The sequence below is a fragment of the Chlorocebus sabaeus genome, chromosome 23 (genome assembly GCF_047675955.1).
Source record: "Chlorocebus sabaeus isolate Y175 chromosome 23, mChlSab1.0.hap1, whole genome shotgun sequence".
In the NCBI taxonomy this organism is placed as follows: domain Eukaryota; kingdom Metazoa; phylum Chordata; class Mammalia; order Primates; family Cercopithecidae; genus Chlorocebus; species Chlorocebus sabaeus.
Window position 1 is genome coordinate 11197396 of NC_132926.1, and position 18418 is coordinate 11215813.

The window sequence follows — 18418 nt, forward strand, 5'->3', positions numbered from 1 at the left end:
CTGAAGATTACAAGCTGGAAATCATTTGTGGAGGAACTTCATAGCACATGGAGCACCGGAGTGTCCTCACAGAGCTAACACTTTAGTGGTGGGGCCCAATTACTCCAAAATAAGAGTTGCCATCTGATCTCAAATGAGTCAAACTGATCCAAAAGTTATTCAACTGCAGGATAGAATAAAATCCACATTAAGAAAATAAAAATTGGCCGAGTGTGGTAGCTCATGCCTGTAATCCCAGCACTTTGAGAGGCTGAGGCGAGAAGATCACCCAAAGTCGGGAGTTCGAGACCAGCTTGACCAACATGGAGAAACCCTGTCTCTACTAAAAATACAGAATTAGCTGGGCGTGGTGGTGCATGCCTGTAATCCCAGCTACTCGGGAGGCTGAGGCAGGAGAAACACTTGAACCCGGGAGACGGAGGTTGCAGTGAGCCGAGATCATGCTGTTGCACTCCAGCCTGGGCAACAAGAACGAAACTCTGTCTCCAAAAAATGAAAACCAAAATCTAGCACAGAAAATTCAAAATGTAAAATTCATGATGTCTGGCACACATTCAAAAATAACAAGTTATATTAAGAATGAAAAAAACATGACCCATAAGGAGAAAAATCCATAGAAACAGATCCAGAAATCACATCAGTAGACAAGGACCTTAAAATAGCTATTAGAAATCTTTTGGTTTTTGGAGATGGAGTCTTGCTCTGTCACCCAGGCTGGAGTGCAGTGGTGTGATCTTGACTCACTGCAAGCTCTGCCTCCTGGGTTCATGCCATTCTCCCACCTCAGCCTCCTGGGTAGCTAGGACTACAGGTGCCCACTACCAGGCCTGGCTAATTTTGTTTTTGTATTTTTAGTAGAGACGGGGTTTCACTGTGTTAGCCAGGATGGTCTCAATCTCCTGACCTTGTGATCTGCCTGCCTTGGCCTCCCAAAGTGCTGGGATTACAGGCGTGAGCCACCGCACCTGGCCTATTATAACTCTTATACATATGATCAATGTTAAAAAAACATAAACCTGATGAGGAGAAAATGGAAAATATTTAAAAATTCAATATTAAAATATTGAAGTCCAGGCATGGTGGTTCATGCCTGTAATCGCAGCGCTTTGGGAGGCTGAGGTGGGCGGATCATTTGAGGTCAGGAGTTCAAGACCAGCCTGGCCAACATGGCAAAACCCTATCTCTACTAAAAATACAAAAATTAGCTGGGTATGGTGGCGCAAGCCTGTAATTTCAGCTACTCGGGAGGCTGAGGCACAAGAATCGCTTGAACCTGAGAGGTGGAGGTTGCAGTGAGATGAGATCATATCACTGCACTCCAGTATGGGCAACAGAGGGAGACTCTGTCTTAAAAAAGAATAATAATAATTCTAGAGAATAAAAATATAATGTCTAAAATGAAAACAAATGCAGTTCTTTTTTTTTTGAGATGGAGTTTTGCTCTTGTTGCCCAGGCTGGAGTGTAATGGCACCATCTTGGCTTATTGCAACCTCAGCGATTCTCCTGCTTTGGCCTCCCGAGTAGTTGGGACTACAGGCAGGTGCCACCACACCTGGCTAATTTTTTGTATTTTCAGTAGAGACAGGGTTTCACCATGTTGGTCAACCTAGGCTTGAATTCCTGACCTCAGGTGATCCACCCGCCTTGGCCTCCCAAAGTGCTAGAATTACAGGCACGAGCCACCATGCTCAGCTAAAATCTTTTTTTTTTTTTTTTTTTGAGACAGAATTTCATTCTTGTTGTCCAGGCTGAGTGCAATGGTGCAGTCTCGGCTCACTGCAACCTATGCCTCCTGGGTGCATCTGGGTGCATGTGATTCTCCTGCCTCAGCCTCCCGAGTAGTTGGGATTATAGGTGCCCACCATCAGGCCTGGCTAACTTTTTTGTATTTTTAGTAGAGATGGGGCTTCACCATGTTGGCCAGGCTGGTCTTGAACTCCTGACCTAAGGTGATCCACCTGCCTCAGCCTCCCAAAGTGCTGGGATTACAGGCTGAGCCACCGTGCCCAGCCCCAAATACAGTATTAATAGAAGATTAGGTATCACAGAAGAAAAGATTAGTCAACTTGAAGATTCTACTTCACACCCACTATCATGGGTAAGATGAAAAAGATGTTAATAATGTTAGCAAGTATACAGAGCAACTGGAATCCTCATATACTGTTGTTGACAGCAAAATGCTGTCACTGTCACTCTGGGAAACAGTTTGTTAGTTTCTTATATGTTAAAAATACACTTAGCATATAACCTAGAAATACCACTTCTAGGTATGCACCCAAGAGAAACAAAAAAAAATTTACCTACATAAATACTTGTATAGGAATGTTCATAATAGCTGTATTCAAAATAGTCAAATAATGAAAGCAACCCACATGTCCATCAGCTGGTGAATAAACAAACTAATAATCCATACAACGGAATAATACTCAGCAACAGAAAGGAATAAACTAATTGATTTTCAAAATAATGTGAATGAATCTCAAAATCACCATGCTAAATGAAAGAAGCCAGACACAAATAACGTCATATTATATAATTCCACTTATATGTAGTTCTGGAAAAGGCAAACTACTGTGAGAGAAAGCAGGCATTAGTTCCCTGGGGTGAGAGGTAGGGGGAAGGGATTGATTAGAAGGAGGAAAAAAGAGCTTTTAGTGGTGATGAAAATATACTACACACTGGTCGCGGTGGCTATGTTTGTGTACATGTACACATTTGTACAAGGACTCATTGGACTGTCCACTTAAAATCAGTGAATTTTATTATATGTAAATTATACCTCAGTAAAGCTGATGAAAGCATAACTGACTATGTATCAAAATATGAAGAAATAATTTTTCCCACTTGCAAGTAATGGTTATAAAATAACCTTTCAGTTTGGGTTCACAATATCTTTTCCCCTTTGTAGGATGATAGTCTCAATAATCACATACATTAAAAGCCCACAATCAAGTTTTTCCTATGGAAACAATGTCCTCTATGATCCTTACCAAGAGTAGTGAGTCCCTCTGAGATAGACGTGAGAACATACATGAGTACAGGAGGCTCTAAGTTGATGATGAAGCTCATGTGGTCCTGAGTGAGACATTCCAGAAGTGGATAGTAAGACTGGCTCAGTTTCCGGTATTGCTACAGGACACAGACATACTAAATGTCAGGCCACAGGGAAGAAAAATACATGTTACAGTCCTGTGAAAATTGTCATTTATAATACTGGAAATTGTAAACTTATTTAAACACAAGGTCAATAAATATATAGAGCAAATGACATAATGAGTCCCAATCCAGCATTTAAAGGGGTTCTGATAGGAATCTCTTGATCTCTTTACCTTACATGGTTAGCACTTAAAAGTAAAATCCCTGCAATATGACATTTAGAAGACTGTGTGAATTATTTTTCTGGATTGGAATACTTAACACTGGACAGTGCTTAATAGTGGCTAGGAAACCTTTTTTTGTTGGTTTTTTAAACACAAAGACATTTGCTGTTATAATGGGATTTGGCACCATAGTCTGTTGTACTAATATAATGCTAATCCATCTAACTAAATAATAACTTGGTAAAGGGCTTAATATTTACCATACACTACAGGCAAAAGATAAGTACATGAGAAATATACCTGAAAAATCTCAAATGCAATCCAAACCAGTATCAAAGAAATACACTTGTATGATAAATTAGAGAAGCTGGGCATGGAGGTTCATGCTGGTAATTCCAGCTACTTGGGAGGCTGAGGCAGGAGAATTGCTTAAGCCCAGGAGTCTAAGAACAGCCTGGGCAACACAACAAGACCCCACCTCTAAAAAAAAAGAAAAAAAAAAAAAAAAGAGAGAAACCAGAGGAGCATTTCTTAAAGTGATGTTAAGAGTAACTCAATAGGAATCACTTGGGGTGCTTGCCAAAAATGCAGTTGCCTGATTCCCACTTCAGATTCACTAAATGACAAGCTCTAGTTTAGGCCCTGAAACGTACATTTTTAACACACAAGAGAGTCTTATGCACCCTGAAGTTTGAGAATTACTGGATTGAAGGTTTGCTTGACTATTAGAATAAAAAAATTAGAGAAAAATTCTTGGAACCATACCAGTTGTCTTGGTGGACTTTAACTGCAGTGAAGTAACTCTTCGATGAGGTGATATTAACATATGGCTGATGTGACTCAAGTTTCTATTTTGTGATTTCTGTCTAACAGATATATCCTTCAATGATCATTCCATTCTACTACAAGGAAGCTTAATAACTTTGGCTTGAGATGTGGCCATTCCAAGATTAGTTTATAAAGGTGGAAGATGATGGACTAGCTCACTAGGAGATCAAGGAGCATTTCTTACACAGGTTGACTAACAAAGGCCTTCCAGATTTTACTCGTAACCTTGGGCGGGAGCAGGTGGGAAAGCCTGAACGAAGCCTGAGCATGATTTGGCTATGTTACTTAAGTAATTACTGTGACGACATTGGGCACATATTGGCTTCTGCATAATCAGGCAGAGATGTTAAAAAAAAAAAAGCCACTATAGTTTTCCAAATTCTGTAAGTTAGATCAAGTATGCTGTCTTAAAACATAAAATGTTCTAGGCTAACTCCCTGGACTGCATTATAACACTTCCAGGCCTGTGGTGGTGTTACTTCACATTTCATACAAAGACTCCCATGATGCATGATTGCTTACTAGCAAGTCACTGTGGGACACTGACAGCAGCATTTTGACAAAGGCCTGGAGTACATTGTCAAAATGGTTGTCCCCATACAACTTGAAGACGCCAAAGCTGACATAATTTCCACACAAGGCAGACTTGAGAGCTGAATAGCAGATGGAGATGCCCTTGAGTTTCATTGGATAAATTTGATCTTTTGAGAGGCTCCCAAGGGACAGGATCTGATTACCTGTTTTAGGGTAAAAGCAGAAAGAGAAAGTGACATAAGTAGATGTCATTCAAAGCAGTTATGGGACACATTATTTAACATTCTTACTTTACTGCGAATGTTCACTTCCTCCCAGCATATTTTTAAGAATTTTTTTATTCATTGTAATAAAAAATATAAATACATATGGCAATTTACCTAGAAGTACAAAAGGCCCAAGGAAAAATCAATCAAGGATATTGGAAAAGTGCTCTATTTTTATCTGCATGGTGATTACACAGATGTATACATAGATATGTGAAAATTCATTAAGTTGTACTCTTAAGATTAGTTCATTTGGCCGGGTGTCATGGCTCACGCCTGTAATCCCAGCACTTTGGGAGGCCAAGGCAGGCGGATCATCAGGTCAGGAGATGGAGACCATCCTGGCTAACATGGTGAAACCCCGTCTCTGCTAAAAATACAAAACATTAGCCGAGTGTGGTGGCGGGCGCCTGTAGTCCCAGCAACTCAGGAGGCTTAGGTGGGAGAATGGCGTGAACCCGGGAGGCGGAGCTTGCAGTGAGCCGAGATCGCGCCACTGCACTCCAGCCTGGGTGACAGAGTGAGACTCCATCTCAAAAAAAAAAAAAAAAAAGATTAGTTCATTTTACTTTATGTGTTATCCTGTCAGTAAAAAATTTTAAAAAGTAGGATAAAACTAAGTCAAGAGAAAAAGATAACCTGACTGAGATGTAAATTACCCTAAATTCTCGGCAAATTTTTAACCTTTTATATGAATTTGATTGAATTTGATCTTGAGTTACTTCACTTTTAGGAGCCTCACAGGTTTGGTATATGAATTCAATGAAATAACACACACAAGTTCTTGGTGCAGTGTATAGTAAATATTTTTCTTCTTCGATCCTTCTTCAGAAGATCTCAAGAGATGTTTTAAAAATTGTACTTACATTCTGTATTGACCATCAGAAGACAAAGAAATGTTTGTATGATCACCTTAAAATCTTCTGTAGTAGTTAGCATTTACAATCAATAATTTGTTTCTGAAATGTGTGCTAGTTAGTATGTTACTAGGCAATACTTGATAATGCTTTAAAAAAATATAAAGTAATATATGTTTCTTACCTCTGCTTTTTCCTGGTCAAATGAGTATTGCTTCTAAAATTGAAACTAAATTCAATTTACAAAATTTAGAAGTATAATATAGTGGCTTATACCGTGTCAACTTAGCTAACAAGAATTAAGTTTCTTAGAATCCACTTCCCTTTATGGCTGTGGGCTACAATTGGCCACAAGAGAAATTTGTGTGAGATTTGGATGCTGGGAGTGCAGTAGCTGCCATGACTTTCTGAAGCTTGCTGTGGTTAGAGGTGGTGAGAGTAAGAGGTAGAAATGCTGCTCGGTTTCACTTTGTCCTTGTGCTTCCTTGTTCTGTTTGTGTCTAGAACTACCAACCCTGCTGACCAGTATCTCCAAGCACACCACCAAACAGGTGGTAGCACACTTACAGAAGCAATAGCTATGCAGAGGCAACAGCCTTCTACTGACTTCTACACCATAACACCAGCTACCTTCTCACCCCTAATCCTTTCATAGTTCCACTCTAGCACCTAAATGTGCCTGGTGTCTAGATTTCCCTGCAAATTCCAACTATGCCATTATTTCCGGAGGGCCGATCGGTGATTTTTTTCCCCTGAACCTTCAACTCCCTGCTGTGGCCCTATTTCCCCATCTTTGCCTAAGATTGTATAAGGTCTAATTTCTAAGATAAGTTATACATTCCAAAAGTATTATCGTGCTTGTTTTTCCTGGTTTGAAGCTTGACTCATATATATTTTATGGTAACCCCATGTGCACTAAGAGGTTAAGAAGGACCAATACTTCTAGCAGAGCATGAAACACAGGACCAGCGCAGGGTAAAAGTTCCCTCTTCTTGATCTGCCTTGGTCTGTTCCATGTATGTGGAGCATTTCTATATGCACATTTTCTTCTGTGTAGCCTTAGAAGTCCATGTGACTTTGCTTATAATTTATATATCTGAATGACAAAACCAGTGTCTAGAAGGCTGAAGCATATATTGTAATTTACTCCATATCAAATACTGTACCCTCTTTCATGATCTCATTGTAACTCACCTTAGAGAGATATAATAGTTGCATAAAGATTCAACTCAATATGACAGCATTTATTTAACAGCTACTATGTGTGAGGTGTTGGTATAAACAAATGAATAAAATAAAATCTCTGCCCTGAGGGAGTTCAGTCTGTTGGGGGAAATAGATCTGTAAATAAATAATTCCATACACTGTGACAAATGCCATCGGAGAGGTATGTCAAGATGTTATGTGAACAGAAAAAGAGGCTAACTTTCCTTTGGCAGGAAGGCAGGGGAGAGGCTTCACAGAACAGGTTAAGTTTGAAGGATAATGGAAGTTGCCACACGGACTTGGAAAAAGAGGAGTGTACTCTGGGTAGATAAAGTGCAAAGGCATCAATGTCTAAGAAAGTCAGGTACTCCAGAAAAGAACAGTTCTAAACCACTGTTTTTCTACCTTTGCCTCAAATTCAATTTAAACCAAAGTTAGACATTTTCTCTCCTTCCCTTTCCCAAGAAAGAACAGCACTGTATACCCATGTGATGAAAAGAGCTAGGGTAATTTTGGTAATTTTCACTGGTTTTGTGTTTGTTGGGAAGGCCAAGGTAAAAGTGAGAAAACTTTTGGGGCCTTTTTATGCTGATATCCTTATGGGGAAAGTAAAGGTCCTATATTCTGTAGCAACAGATGAAATAAGCAGGCCAAGAACTGCCCGATGGGGAAAAAAAATCTGTAAAGGACAGGATAATCTATCATCAAGAAGCATTATCTAGAATCATAACTGTTGTCTCTATATTAATATGTTGCAATTTGGCATATATGTCCTGCCTTTTGGACTATGTCAGACACATCTGTATTAACCCATTTATGCTGAACGTTGCAAATTTTTTGTGTGAAAAATCAGATCTTGGAGATGACCTTGAGCAACAGGATACAAATAACTCCCACAAGCTTAGCATCCTAATAATGGAACACTAGGCATAAATGGGTTAAGACAGTAATTAATATACTATTTTGACCTTGCAACAGTAGAATGATGAATACTTTTGAAATAGGAAACTACCTCATTTTGCTCAAGTGCCTCAGCATTCCATGGTGATTATAAAAGACTATGGATAAGAAGGCTTGGCCATGTTATCCATTTATTTACTGGAATGCAGTTTTATTCAATATGTATTATTCAGCAATACTTACTGAAATTGTTGATCCTGCCCTCAAAAAGCTGAAAATCTAGGAGTTAGACTCACATTAGTATAAACAAAAGTGACAGGGCTTAGGTTTGCTTTTCATCTTCCTCTCTAGGTATGATGTCCCTCCTTGTCCTCCCTGCTCCACTCCACACCTAGAAAGTTCTACTCCTTCCGTGTCAGCATTTCCTTCCGAAGAGGGAGATCTATATTGCCCTGATGGACAGCTAGGAGATGATGGCATTGCCAGGTTAGCAGCTACTAAAGCCAGTAACAGCTGCTACTTTGGTACTACTGTAGCAGCACAAAAATAAGTCATACTTTAATGAAATAAAACAGACTTTCAAAGGCTACAACTAAAAGGAAAAACTGTTTCCTACTGAGTACATATACCATAATTTGGGGAGGGGAAAAGAGATACTGTAACATCCTCAAGCTGGGTAAGACAGATGCTGAGGCTATCTTGGGGCTCAGGGTAAAAGAATGCTGTGAATTGAATGGTTAACCTGGCCAAAGGCAATAATGGGGAATGGAGGCACAAGTACTTTGGAATTCCCATTCTTACTCTTGTACATGCTGTAGCAGTATAAGAAATCTCATTAAATAATGAGGGAAAACAACTAGGAAATGAGCACAGATAATTATTCCTGATCTACATAATTTGGCTTATTAGAAATATTTTCCTCATTATTAGCTTAAGAGAACTGCTTGGGGTTCTCCTTCATCTCCACTTTCTGTCCTTCATGGAGAGGCCTTTGTTGTTGTTATTAGCTTCTAGCACTCACAAGTACCCTTCTAGGCAACTCTGAAGATGTACTTTTAAAGAGGGATACACATAGGAAGATGTCAAATCTTCTGCTCATCTGCGACCGACTCTCAGGTGTATTTTTTTTTTTAATTATTTTTTTCTCCTGAGATCCATCCTTTTTGCTGAGTGACTGACTCTCTTCCTCTTCAGAAGAGACCCCCACTACCCAAAGAAGAATGGCTTTCTTTCACAGGCCTCAGCTGGAGAACTGCATAATAAGGTAATACTGTAACAGAAGATAAACATATAGTACAGAAGGTAGTGATTCACACTGTGGGCTTCTGACTCATACTGACCTGGTCTGAATCCTAGACCTTTCCTTACAATCTAGGTCTGAGCAGATTATTAACTTATGTAAGTCACAGTTTCCTCATCTACAAAATGAGGATAACAACACCTATAATTCACAAGGCTCTTATATGGAGTAAAGGAGACAGCATATGTAAAGTAGCTGGCACAGTGCTCTATAAACGTAAACTATGACAATACACAGTACTTGGGGTTCATTTTTTTTCTCTTGTCTAATGGCCTGTAAGTTCACATTTGGAGGAACTATAGCCTTGAAAAGGGGAGGAGGTGAAGCTGTGTGTGCAATATAAAATAATGTCACTTCCCCCTAGTCCTTTTCATTTACACAATTCAAAGTAAGGTCAATACTCTATCATTTGACAGCCTCTCCTCTGTTTCTTCAATAGAGAATTAGCTGCAGAGGATTAGCTTTGCTGTTTGCTTCCCATTCCACCAATTTGCTATGCCTCAAAATACTTAGAAAAGTGATGCAAGGGATAAGATACACCACGGTAGTATCTTATACCAGGAGAAACTAACAGTATAAACAATGTTATTTCTTGGCTTACAAAGCAATCAATCACATTGATTTACCTTTTATTTTTCTCTTTTAATCTCTAAAATTTCAGAGTGAATGTGATAGCTAGCTGACAACTGTACAGGCTGAATGTCTTCAGTCATCATTGGAAGGCGCAGTTATGTGAAGAGTACTGCAACTTGCTGACGTTCTTTTACTTCAGGTTACTCAACCCACTCTTGTCTCTCTGCAAACCAGCCAAGGTCTCTGGACATAAATGGTTTGGGACAGAATTGAAGCTGTAAAGGCTGGAGGGAATATAGTATTTCCCTTTCAGATTGAAAAAGAGAACACAATGCAGTGTTGATAAGGATGTAGGAAAATAAAATTGTTGGGAATATAAAATTAGTATAACCATTCTAGAAGGCAATTTGGTAACATTTATAAAAAATATTTTTAAAAGGCTGGGTGAAATGGCTTGCATCTGTAATCCCAGCACTTTGGGAGGCTGAAGGGGATGGATCACTTGAGCCCAGTAGCTTGAGACCAGCCTGGGCAACATGGCAAAATCCCATCTCTACAAAAAATTAGCCAGGTGTAGTGGCATGCATCATTACTCCCAGCTACTTGGGAGGGTGAGGTGGGAGGATCACTTGAGTCCAAGAGGCTGAAGCTGCAGTGAGCCATGATCACACCACTGCACTCCAGCCTGAGTGACAGAGTGAGACCCCGTCTTGAAAAAATATGTGTGTGTGTGTGTAGATCAATTTCTATATTCTAATATTAACATTCCATACCATTTATACCTTTCTACTAGCATCTGCACTCACATATACTGTCTTTAGTAAAAGTCAATCCCTCAACATATCCAACTAGTTCCCATCTCCTCTCTCTTATGTGCTTAAGGACAAGGCACCAACAATTTTTGCCCTTCTCTACTATGCAATCTTGTTTGTTTGCTATTGGCTCATTCTCATCAGAATACAAGTCACACTATTGTCTCTTCCATGAAAAAAAAAAAAAAAAAAAGACACGTAAAACCTTCTCTTGGCCTCACTTCCTCTGTTAGATATTGCTCAATTCATTGTCTCCATTTCTTCTCTTCTCATTCTCTTTTATGCCCGCTCCACTCAAAGTGCTCTTTTCAAGGTTACTAGTGACTTCTGGTTGCTAAATGTAATGGTTGACTCTTAGTCTTCATCTTACTTGATTGACTGGCAACTTTTGATAGGTCATAGGTGACCACCTCGTCTTCCAAGACACATTCTCTCAATTTTCTTCAGTGTTCGCTCAATCTTCTTTGCCAGTTCCTTCTTCTTTTTTACCTTCCAACACTGGAGTGCACCAGAACTCAAACCTAAGTCTTCCTCTATATTTACACTCACCTCTAGTCCTAGTAGGTGTGTTGATGAAGCAAGCACACTCATTCCTAGTTCTTACCTAGTTCTGTAGCTGTAAATATCATTGAATGAGTCAAAGGACTCCCTAGACCTATTTTCCAAACTCCAGAATCAAAAATCCGTATTGGCACTCAACATCTCCACTTGGATATTAATCGACATCTCAAATTCAACATAACCAAAATGGAACTTTAGTCCCCCACACCCATCTTAGCCTTCTCCATCTCCATAGAAGATGGCAACTACTTCTTTCTAGTTGCTTGTATTCAAATCTCTTGACTATATTTTTTTCTATCCTACCATTCATCCAATGAATCAAGAAATTTGATTTGTCTTACATTCATAGTATATCCAGAATCTGACCACTCCCACTGCTATTACTTTGTTCAAAGCCAGTATCAAACTTTGCCTGAATTACTGCAATATTGTCTTATCTGACTTCCCTGCTTACACCTTTAATCCTCTATAGTCTACCCTTAATATAGCAGCCTGAGTAATTTTTTAAAAACTTAGGTCAGGCCATGTCATTCCTGTGCTCAGAATGTTCCTGAGGTCCTCTGTTTTATTTAGAGTTAAAGTCAAAGCGATGTTAGTGGGCTACAGGCCTTATATGATACTGTTCTTATTACTCTCCCTTTTGTTTACTCTGCTTCAGCTACTGACCTCCTTGCTGCCCTTCAGACATGCCAGATACACTCCTGCCTTAAGACTCTACCACTTGCTGTTTCCTCAGCCTAGAATGGTCTTCAAGAAATTCACGTGACTAACTCCTTTATTTACTGGAAGTCTTTGTTCAAATGTCATATTTTCAATGAGGCCTACCTTGACCACTCTAATAATGCAACATGTCCCTAAATCCCTGGCACTTAAGATATGTGTTAGTATTTTTTTTTCTTTTTTAACAATAAGGAGTTTAAGGATCACAGCAAAGCTGAGAGAGAGGTACAGTGATTACCATACATCTCCTGTCCCCACACATGCACAGCTTCCCTACTATAACATCCCCCACTAGAGTGGTGCATTTGTTACAATCTGGACCTATACTGACATATCATTATCAGCCAATGTCATAGTTTACATCAGCATTCACTGTTGGTGGTGTACATTCTCTGGGTTTGGACAAATGTATAATGAACATGCATCCACCATTATAGTATCACACAGAGTTTCAATGCCCCCCAAATCCTCTGCTCTGCCTATTCATCCTTCACTGTCCCCTAAGCACTGGCAGCCACTGAGCTTTTACTGTCTTCATAGTTTTCCCTTTTCCAGAATGTCACGTAGTTGGGATTATATAGTATGTAAGGCTTTTCAGATTGGCTTCTTTCACTCAGTAAGAGTGATTCTTACATATTTTTTTGTAATTTTATAGTTTTATTATTATTTTTTAGCACCGAATAACATTCCATTGTCTGGTTGTACTGTTGTTTATTTATCCACTCACCTACTGAAGAAAATCAGTTTTAGCAATTGAGAATAAAGCTGCTATAAATATCAGTGTACATGTTTTTGTGTGACCATAAGTTTTTGATGCCTTTGGGTAAATACCAAGGGGCATGATTACTGGATCTTACAATGACTATGTTTAGTTTCATAAGAAGCTGCCAAACTGTCTTCTAAAGTGGCTGCACCATTCTGCGTTCTACCAGCAATGAATTAGTGTTTCTGTTGTTTCACTCTCTGGGATTAGATGCCCCCTTATCCTAATCTATTTTCTTTCTTTTCTTTTCTTTTTTTCTTTCTTTATAGCACTTATTACCTTCTTTTTCTTTTCTGATTTTTTTATGGAGACGGGGTCTCACTGTGATGTCCAGGCTAGTCTCAAACTCCTGGGCTCAAGCAGTCCTCCTGCATCAGCCTCCCAAAGTGCTAGAACTACAAGGCATGAGCAGCTGTGCCCAGCCTACCTTCTAATTACCAGTTAATTTCTTTTTTGGTTTGCCCACTGAGGTATCCAAAGAGCCTGTAACAGCACCTGCTGTTCTTATTACACATCTGTTGAATGAATGACTGAAACTCACAAAGCTGAATGTACAAAGTTATTGACTGAAGCACTATGAATGATAATGAAAAAGCAGATGTTCAGCTAAAGGCGATTAATAAATTATAGTATGACCATAAAATGGAATATTTTGCAGCTATTTAAAAAGAGGTAGATTTATATATGTTAACATAGAACAATGACCATAATATAAATAAAAAACAACAAATTACAGAAGAGCAAACATGATATCATGTTTGGGAAAATATGTGTGTATGTACACATAAAAAGCATAGAAGGGTACATACACTAAACTGTTAATAATGGTTAACTTTGGGTGATGAATGGGGGGTTTTGTTTTCCTGTACCAAGTGAAAAATGAAAAATTTAAAGCTTACAGAGTTTATTTTGAAATAACATTGCTGGATCTTTCCCCCCCATGAGTGTATTATTTTATAGTTAGAGAAAAGCAAAAAAAGAAAAAAAATTATTTTGGATGAAAAAAGATGGGAAAGAAAGTGATAGGTACAGCAGAAAAACATGATAGAAAAAGACATGGTAGTGCAAGTGGACTGACCCCAGGCTGTATGCTTATGGTGGTTCCATACCTTTCTTAACTTTGCAGCACAAGTTGCTGACATAGAAGATGGAATTTCAGCACTGATGTAATTTTGTTTCCGAACTCTCGGAGCAATGTTGTCCAATAATGTAATTACAGATTTACGTATGATTCACTACCTTTTTTGAATAAAAGATTTTGTATAGGTTATTTTATAAGCATATTAGTAGATATAAAAATCTTAAAAACATTAACTTGCAACCTCAATATTTCAAATTATTTTGAAGTTTCTGTTTTCTTTCAATTGCTGCCATGTATATAGAAGTCTAACATGACCTACAGCATAGGTAAAATTTGAATTCTACCTTGATATGGTATTATTTATATTTTCCATAAGCTGGGTAACCTGAAAAGATAATTTTTAATGGTTGCAATGTATTCCACTGAACTGACATATCCTTCTGTGTTATTCGAGCATTTTGCTATTTGTAGCATTTTGTTTGTTTTCCCAGTTTTTACTATTATGGATAATGTAACATCAAGGATCTTTAGCTGTAGTTAGCTGTCCTCTATCATGAGATTATTTCCTTAGAAGAAAAATAGAAATGAGTTTATAAAGGTTATGGACATTTTTATAATTCTTGCTTTTCCATAGAGCCATACCAAGTAACTGAAAAAGAAAAAAATAAAAAATTCCCAGTATTTAAAGCTTACAGTTTATTTTGAAATCATTATATATTTTTTCTTATTTGTTGAAAGGAGTTTCAACTAGATGCACAATTGTTAACTGGTGGCTACCAGCAAAACCTACTTCTAGTCTCTCAGTCAGATGCAACCACTTCTTGAGTGATCTCATGTGCAAACAATAGACTTAGGTATTGGGGAAAGTCTTGTCCCAGACTGAATAGTAACAAAAAGAAAACTATATTGAAGATGGCAAGATGGCAAGGATCCTACATATAGTCTTAGAGTAGTACATAATATTCTATAAATTCCCAAGAACTGGTATACTTTTCTTTGTGTGATAATATAAATTTTGTAAAATCATATTATCATATAGGAGGCAATCATGTTGAGACAGGAAAGGAAGAGTAGACATAATTTTATGTCTACTAACATTGTATGCTAATTTAAATAACAATTCTGGCCAGGCGTGGTGGCTGAAGCCTGTGATCCAAGGACTTTGGGAGGCTGAGGGGGGAGGATTGCTTGAGGTAAGGTGTTTGAGAAAAGCCTGGGCAACATAGTCCTCGCTATGTTGCCCAGTGAGGGCATAGTCCTCTACTTGAAATTAAAAAAAAAAAAAAAATAGCCAGGCATGGTGGTACATGCCTGTAGTCCCAGCTACTCAGGAAGTTGAGGTGGGAGGATAACCTGAGCCCAGGACTTCGAGGGTTCAGCGAATTATGATCATGACACTGCACTCCAGCCTGGGTGACAGAGTGAGATCTTGTCTCAACAAAAAACAAAACCAAACCAAAAAAAGCCTAATTCTATTCCTTTCTCTTCTAGCTGTACATCAAATAATTCACCTACCACAACGCCATCAAAGTGGTTTCTCAAAAATGTAAATATGGTCATACTATGCAGTATTTTCCTTAAAGAATGTGTATCTTCAAGGATAAAGTTGTAATTCTTTTTTTTTTTTTAAACAGAGTCTTGCGCTGTCGCTCAGGCTGGAGTGCAAAGGTGTGATCTCAGCTCACTGCAACCTCTGTCTCCCAGGTTCAAGCAATTCTCTTGCCTTAGCCTCCCAGGTAGCTGGGATTACAGGTGCCTGCCACCACACCTGGCTAATTTTTCGTATTTTTAGTAGAGACAGGGTTTCGCCATGTAGGCCAGGCTGGTGTTGAACTCCTGACCTCAGGTGATCCATGTGCCTCGGCCTTCCAAAGTGCCAGGATTACAGGCGTGAGCCACCGTGCTCAGCCTAAAGTTGTAATGCTTTACTTTGACCCAAAAGTTACTTCATAACTGGTTGTCTCTCACTGCCTAAAGCTCCTTAACATTAGCTTTAGTCTTCAGCAATTTTGAAATTCCTTGAGTTTCCTAACCAACCAGGCTGTTCTATATTTACGTGCTTTGTAAAATCTATTCTCTCCTTTAAATGCCCTTCTATAACTTCTGAGCCTTATTCTTTTTCCTTCAAGAAATATTGCCTTCTCTAAACCCCCAGTTTCAGCTAGAAATCTCTTCCGGGCTCCTATGGCACTCTAAGTACTTCTCAAGGATAACCCAGAGCACAACACATCACAATTCTTTCTTCATTTGTCTGACTCCCCTGCTGGACTTAAGTTCCTTAAGGGAAGAAACAGTAAGATTCTTTTTTTTTTTTTTGAGATGGAGTTTTGCTCTTGTTGCCTAGGCTGAAGTGCAATGGCACGATCTCAGCTCACTGCAACCTCCGCCTTCTGGGTTCAAGCAATTCTCCTGCCTCAGCCTCCTGAGTAGCTGGAATTACAGGCACACGCCACCACACCCGGCTAATTTTGTATTTTTAGTAGAGATGGGGTTTCTCCATGTTGGACAGGCTGGTCTTGAACTCCCAACCTCAGGTGACCCACCCTCCTTGGCCTCCCAAAGTGCTGGGATTACAGGTGGGAGCCACCATGCCCTGGTGGATTCTTTTTTTCTTTTCCTTTTGCATCTTATTTATCTTCCTATGTCTCACAGGATCAGAAACATATTAACAGTAAATGCTCAGCCAGGCACAGCGGCTCACGCCTGTAATCCCAGCACTTTGCGGGGCCGAGGTGGGCAGATCACTTGAGGTCAGGAGTTTGAGACCAGCCTGGCCAACATGGTGAAACACCGTCTCTACCAAAAATACAAAAATTAGCAGGGCATGGTGGTGGGCACCTGTAATTCCCGCTACTTGGGAGGCTGAGGAAGAAGAATCGCTTGAACCCAGGAGGCAGAGGTTGCAGTGAGCTAAGACCATGCCACTGCACGCCAAGCCTGGGTGACAGAGCAAGACTGTTTCAAACAAAACAAAACAAAACAAAACAAAACAAAACAAAACAAAACAAGTAAATGCTCAACAAATGTTAGGTGCATGGATGAAGGAATCCACTGAAATCTAAGCACGTGTTCAGCTCAAGGCCTTGCTTTGATCCTGGTTTTGGGATCCTCAAGGTGTTGATCATTCCACTGCCTCCACAAGACTTTTGTGAACCTTACTCTTTGCCACTTTGTAATCATATGCCCTAATCAACTGATAAGATCTAAGACCGTATCCATAGTTCCTGGAAAATCTATTCTCTTGAGAACTGTTATTTTTTGGTGACATTTTATTAGCTCTCTAGTTATTTCAAGACCAATGAATTCTTTAGCTATCTTCTTGTAATCATTTATACATAAGTATCATTTATACATAACACCTTAGAAATATTGTGAGTTCAGTTCCAGACCTCTACAATAAAGCAAATATCCCAATAAAGTTAGTCATATAACTTTTTTCTTGTTTCTCAGTGCATATAAAAGTTTACACTGTACCATAGTCTATTAACTGTGCAACAACCTTATGTCTAAAATAATAATGTATACACTATAATTAAAAATATTTTATTGCTAAAAATTGCTAGCAATCATCTGAGCCTTTAGGGAGTTGTAATCTTTTTCCTGGTGGAAGGTCTGGTCTTGATGTTGATAGCTGCTGACCGATCAGGGTAGTTGCCAAAGGTTGAGGTGGCTGTGGCAATTTCTTAAAATAAGACAACAATGAAATCTGCTGCATCAATTGACTTCCTTTCACAAAAGATTTCTCTGTAGCATACAATGCTGTTTGATAGCATTTGACCCACAGGAGAACTTCTTTAAAAATTGGAGTCAATCCTCTCAAACTGTGCTGCCACTTTATCAACTAAGGTTATGTAATATTTTAAAGCTTTTTACCACAAGTAGATTCCATCGTTGGTCATCCAGAAGAAGCGACTCCTCATCCATTCAAGTTTGATCACGAGACTGTGGCAGTTCAGTCACATCTTCAGTCTCCACTTCTAATTATAGGTCTCTTGCTGTTTCAACCACATCTGCAGTTAATTTCCCCCCTGAAGTCTTGGAACTCTTCAAAGTCACCCATGAGGGTTGGAATCAACTTCTTCCAAACTCCTGCTAAATGTTGATTTTCACCTCCTCCTGTGAATCACAAATGTTCTTGATGGCATCTAGAATACTGAATCCTTTCTGGAAGGTTTTCAATTTACTTTGTCCAGATCCATCAGAGGAATCACTATCTATGGCAGCTACAGGCTTGTGGAATGTATTTCTGAATAATACGACTTGAAAGTCAAAATTACTCCTTGACCCGTGGGCTGCAGAATGGATGTTGTGTTAGCAGACATGAAAACAACATTAATCTCCTTGTACATCTCCATCAGAGCTCCTGGGTGACCAGGTGCACTGTCAGTGAGCAGTAACCTTTTGAAAGGAATCTTTTTCTGAGCAGTAGGCTTCAACAGTGGGCTTAAAATAGTAAAGCATGCTGTAAACAGATGTGCCGTCATCCAGTCTTTGTTGCTGTATTTCTAGAGCACAGGCAGAGTAGATTTAGCATTATTCTTAAGGGCCCTAGGGTTTTCAAAATGGTAAATGAGTATTGGCTTCCGTTTCAAGTCATCGTCAGCATTAAGCCCTAACAAGACAGTCAGCTTGTCCTCTGAAGACTTCTCTAGCTGTGAAAGTCCTAGATGGCATCTTCTTCCAATAGCATTTTGTC

At 39.2% G+C, this 18418-nt stretch overlaps 1 protein-coding gene across 3 annotated transcripts in view; it reads right to left on the reverse strand.

Moving 5' to 3' along the window:
- RANBP17 (RAN binding protein 17) overlaps positions 1-18418 on the reverse strand; it is a 425055-nt gene that overhangs the window by 54419 nt on the left and 352218 nt on the right. For all 3 annotated transcript variants that reach the window (XM_073010527.1, XM_008015284.3, XM_008015285.3), the window contains 2 exons: positions 4672-4886; positions 2992-3130 (listed from right to left, as the gene is read on the reverse strand). In XM_073010527.1, coding sequence (XP_072866628.1) covers positions 2992-3130; positions 4672-4886 — 354 coding nt within the window. The remainder of the gene's footprint in view (positions 1-2991; positions 3131-4671; positions 4887-18418) is intronic.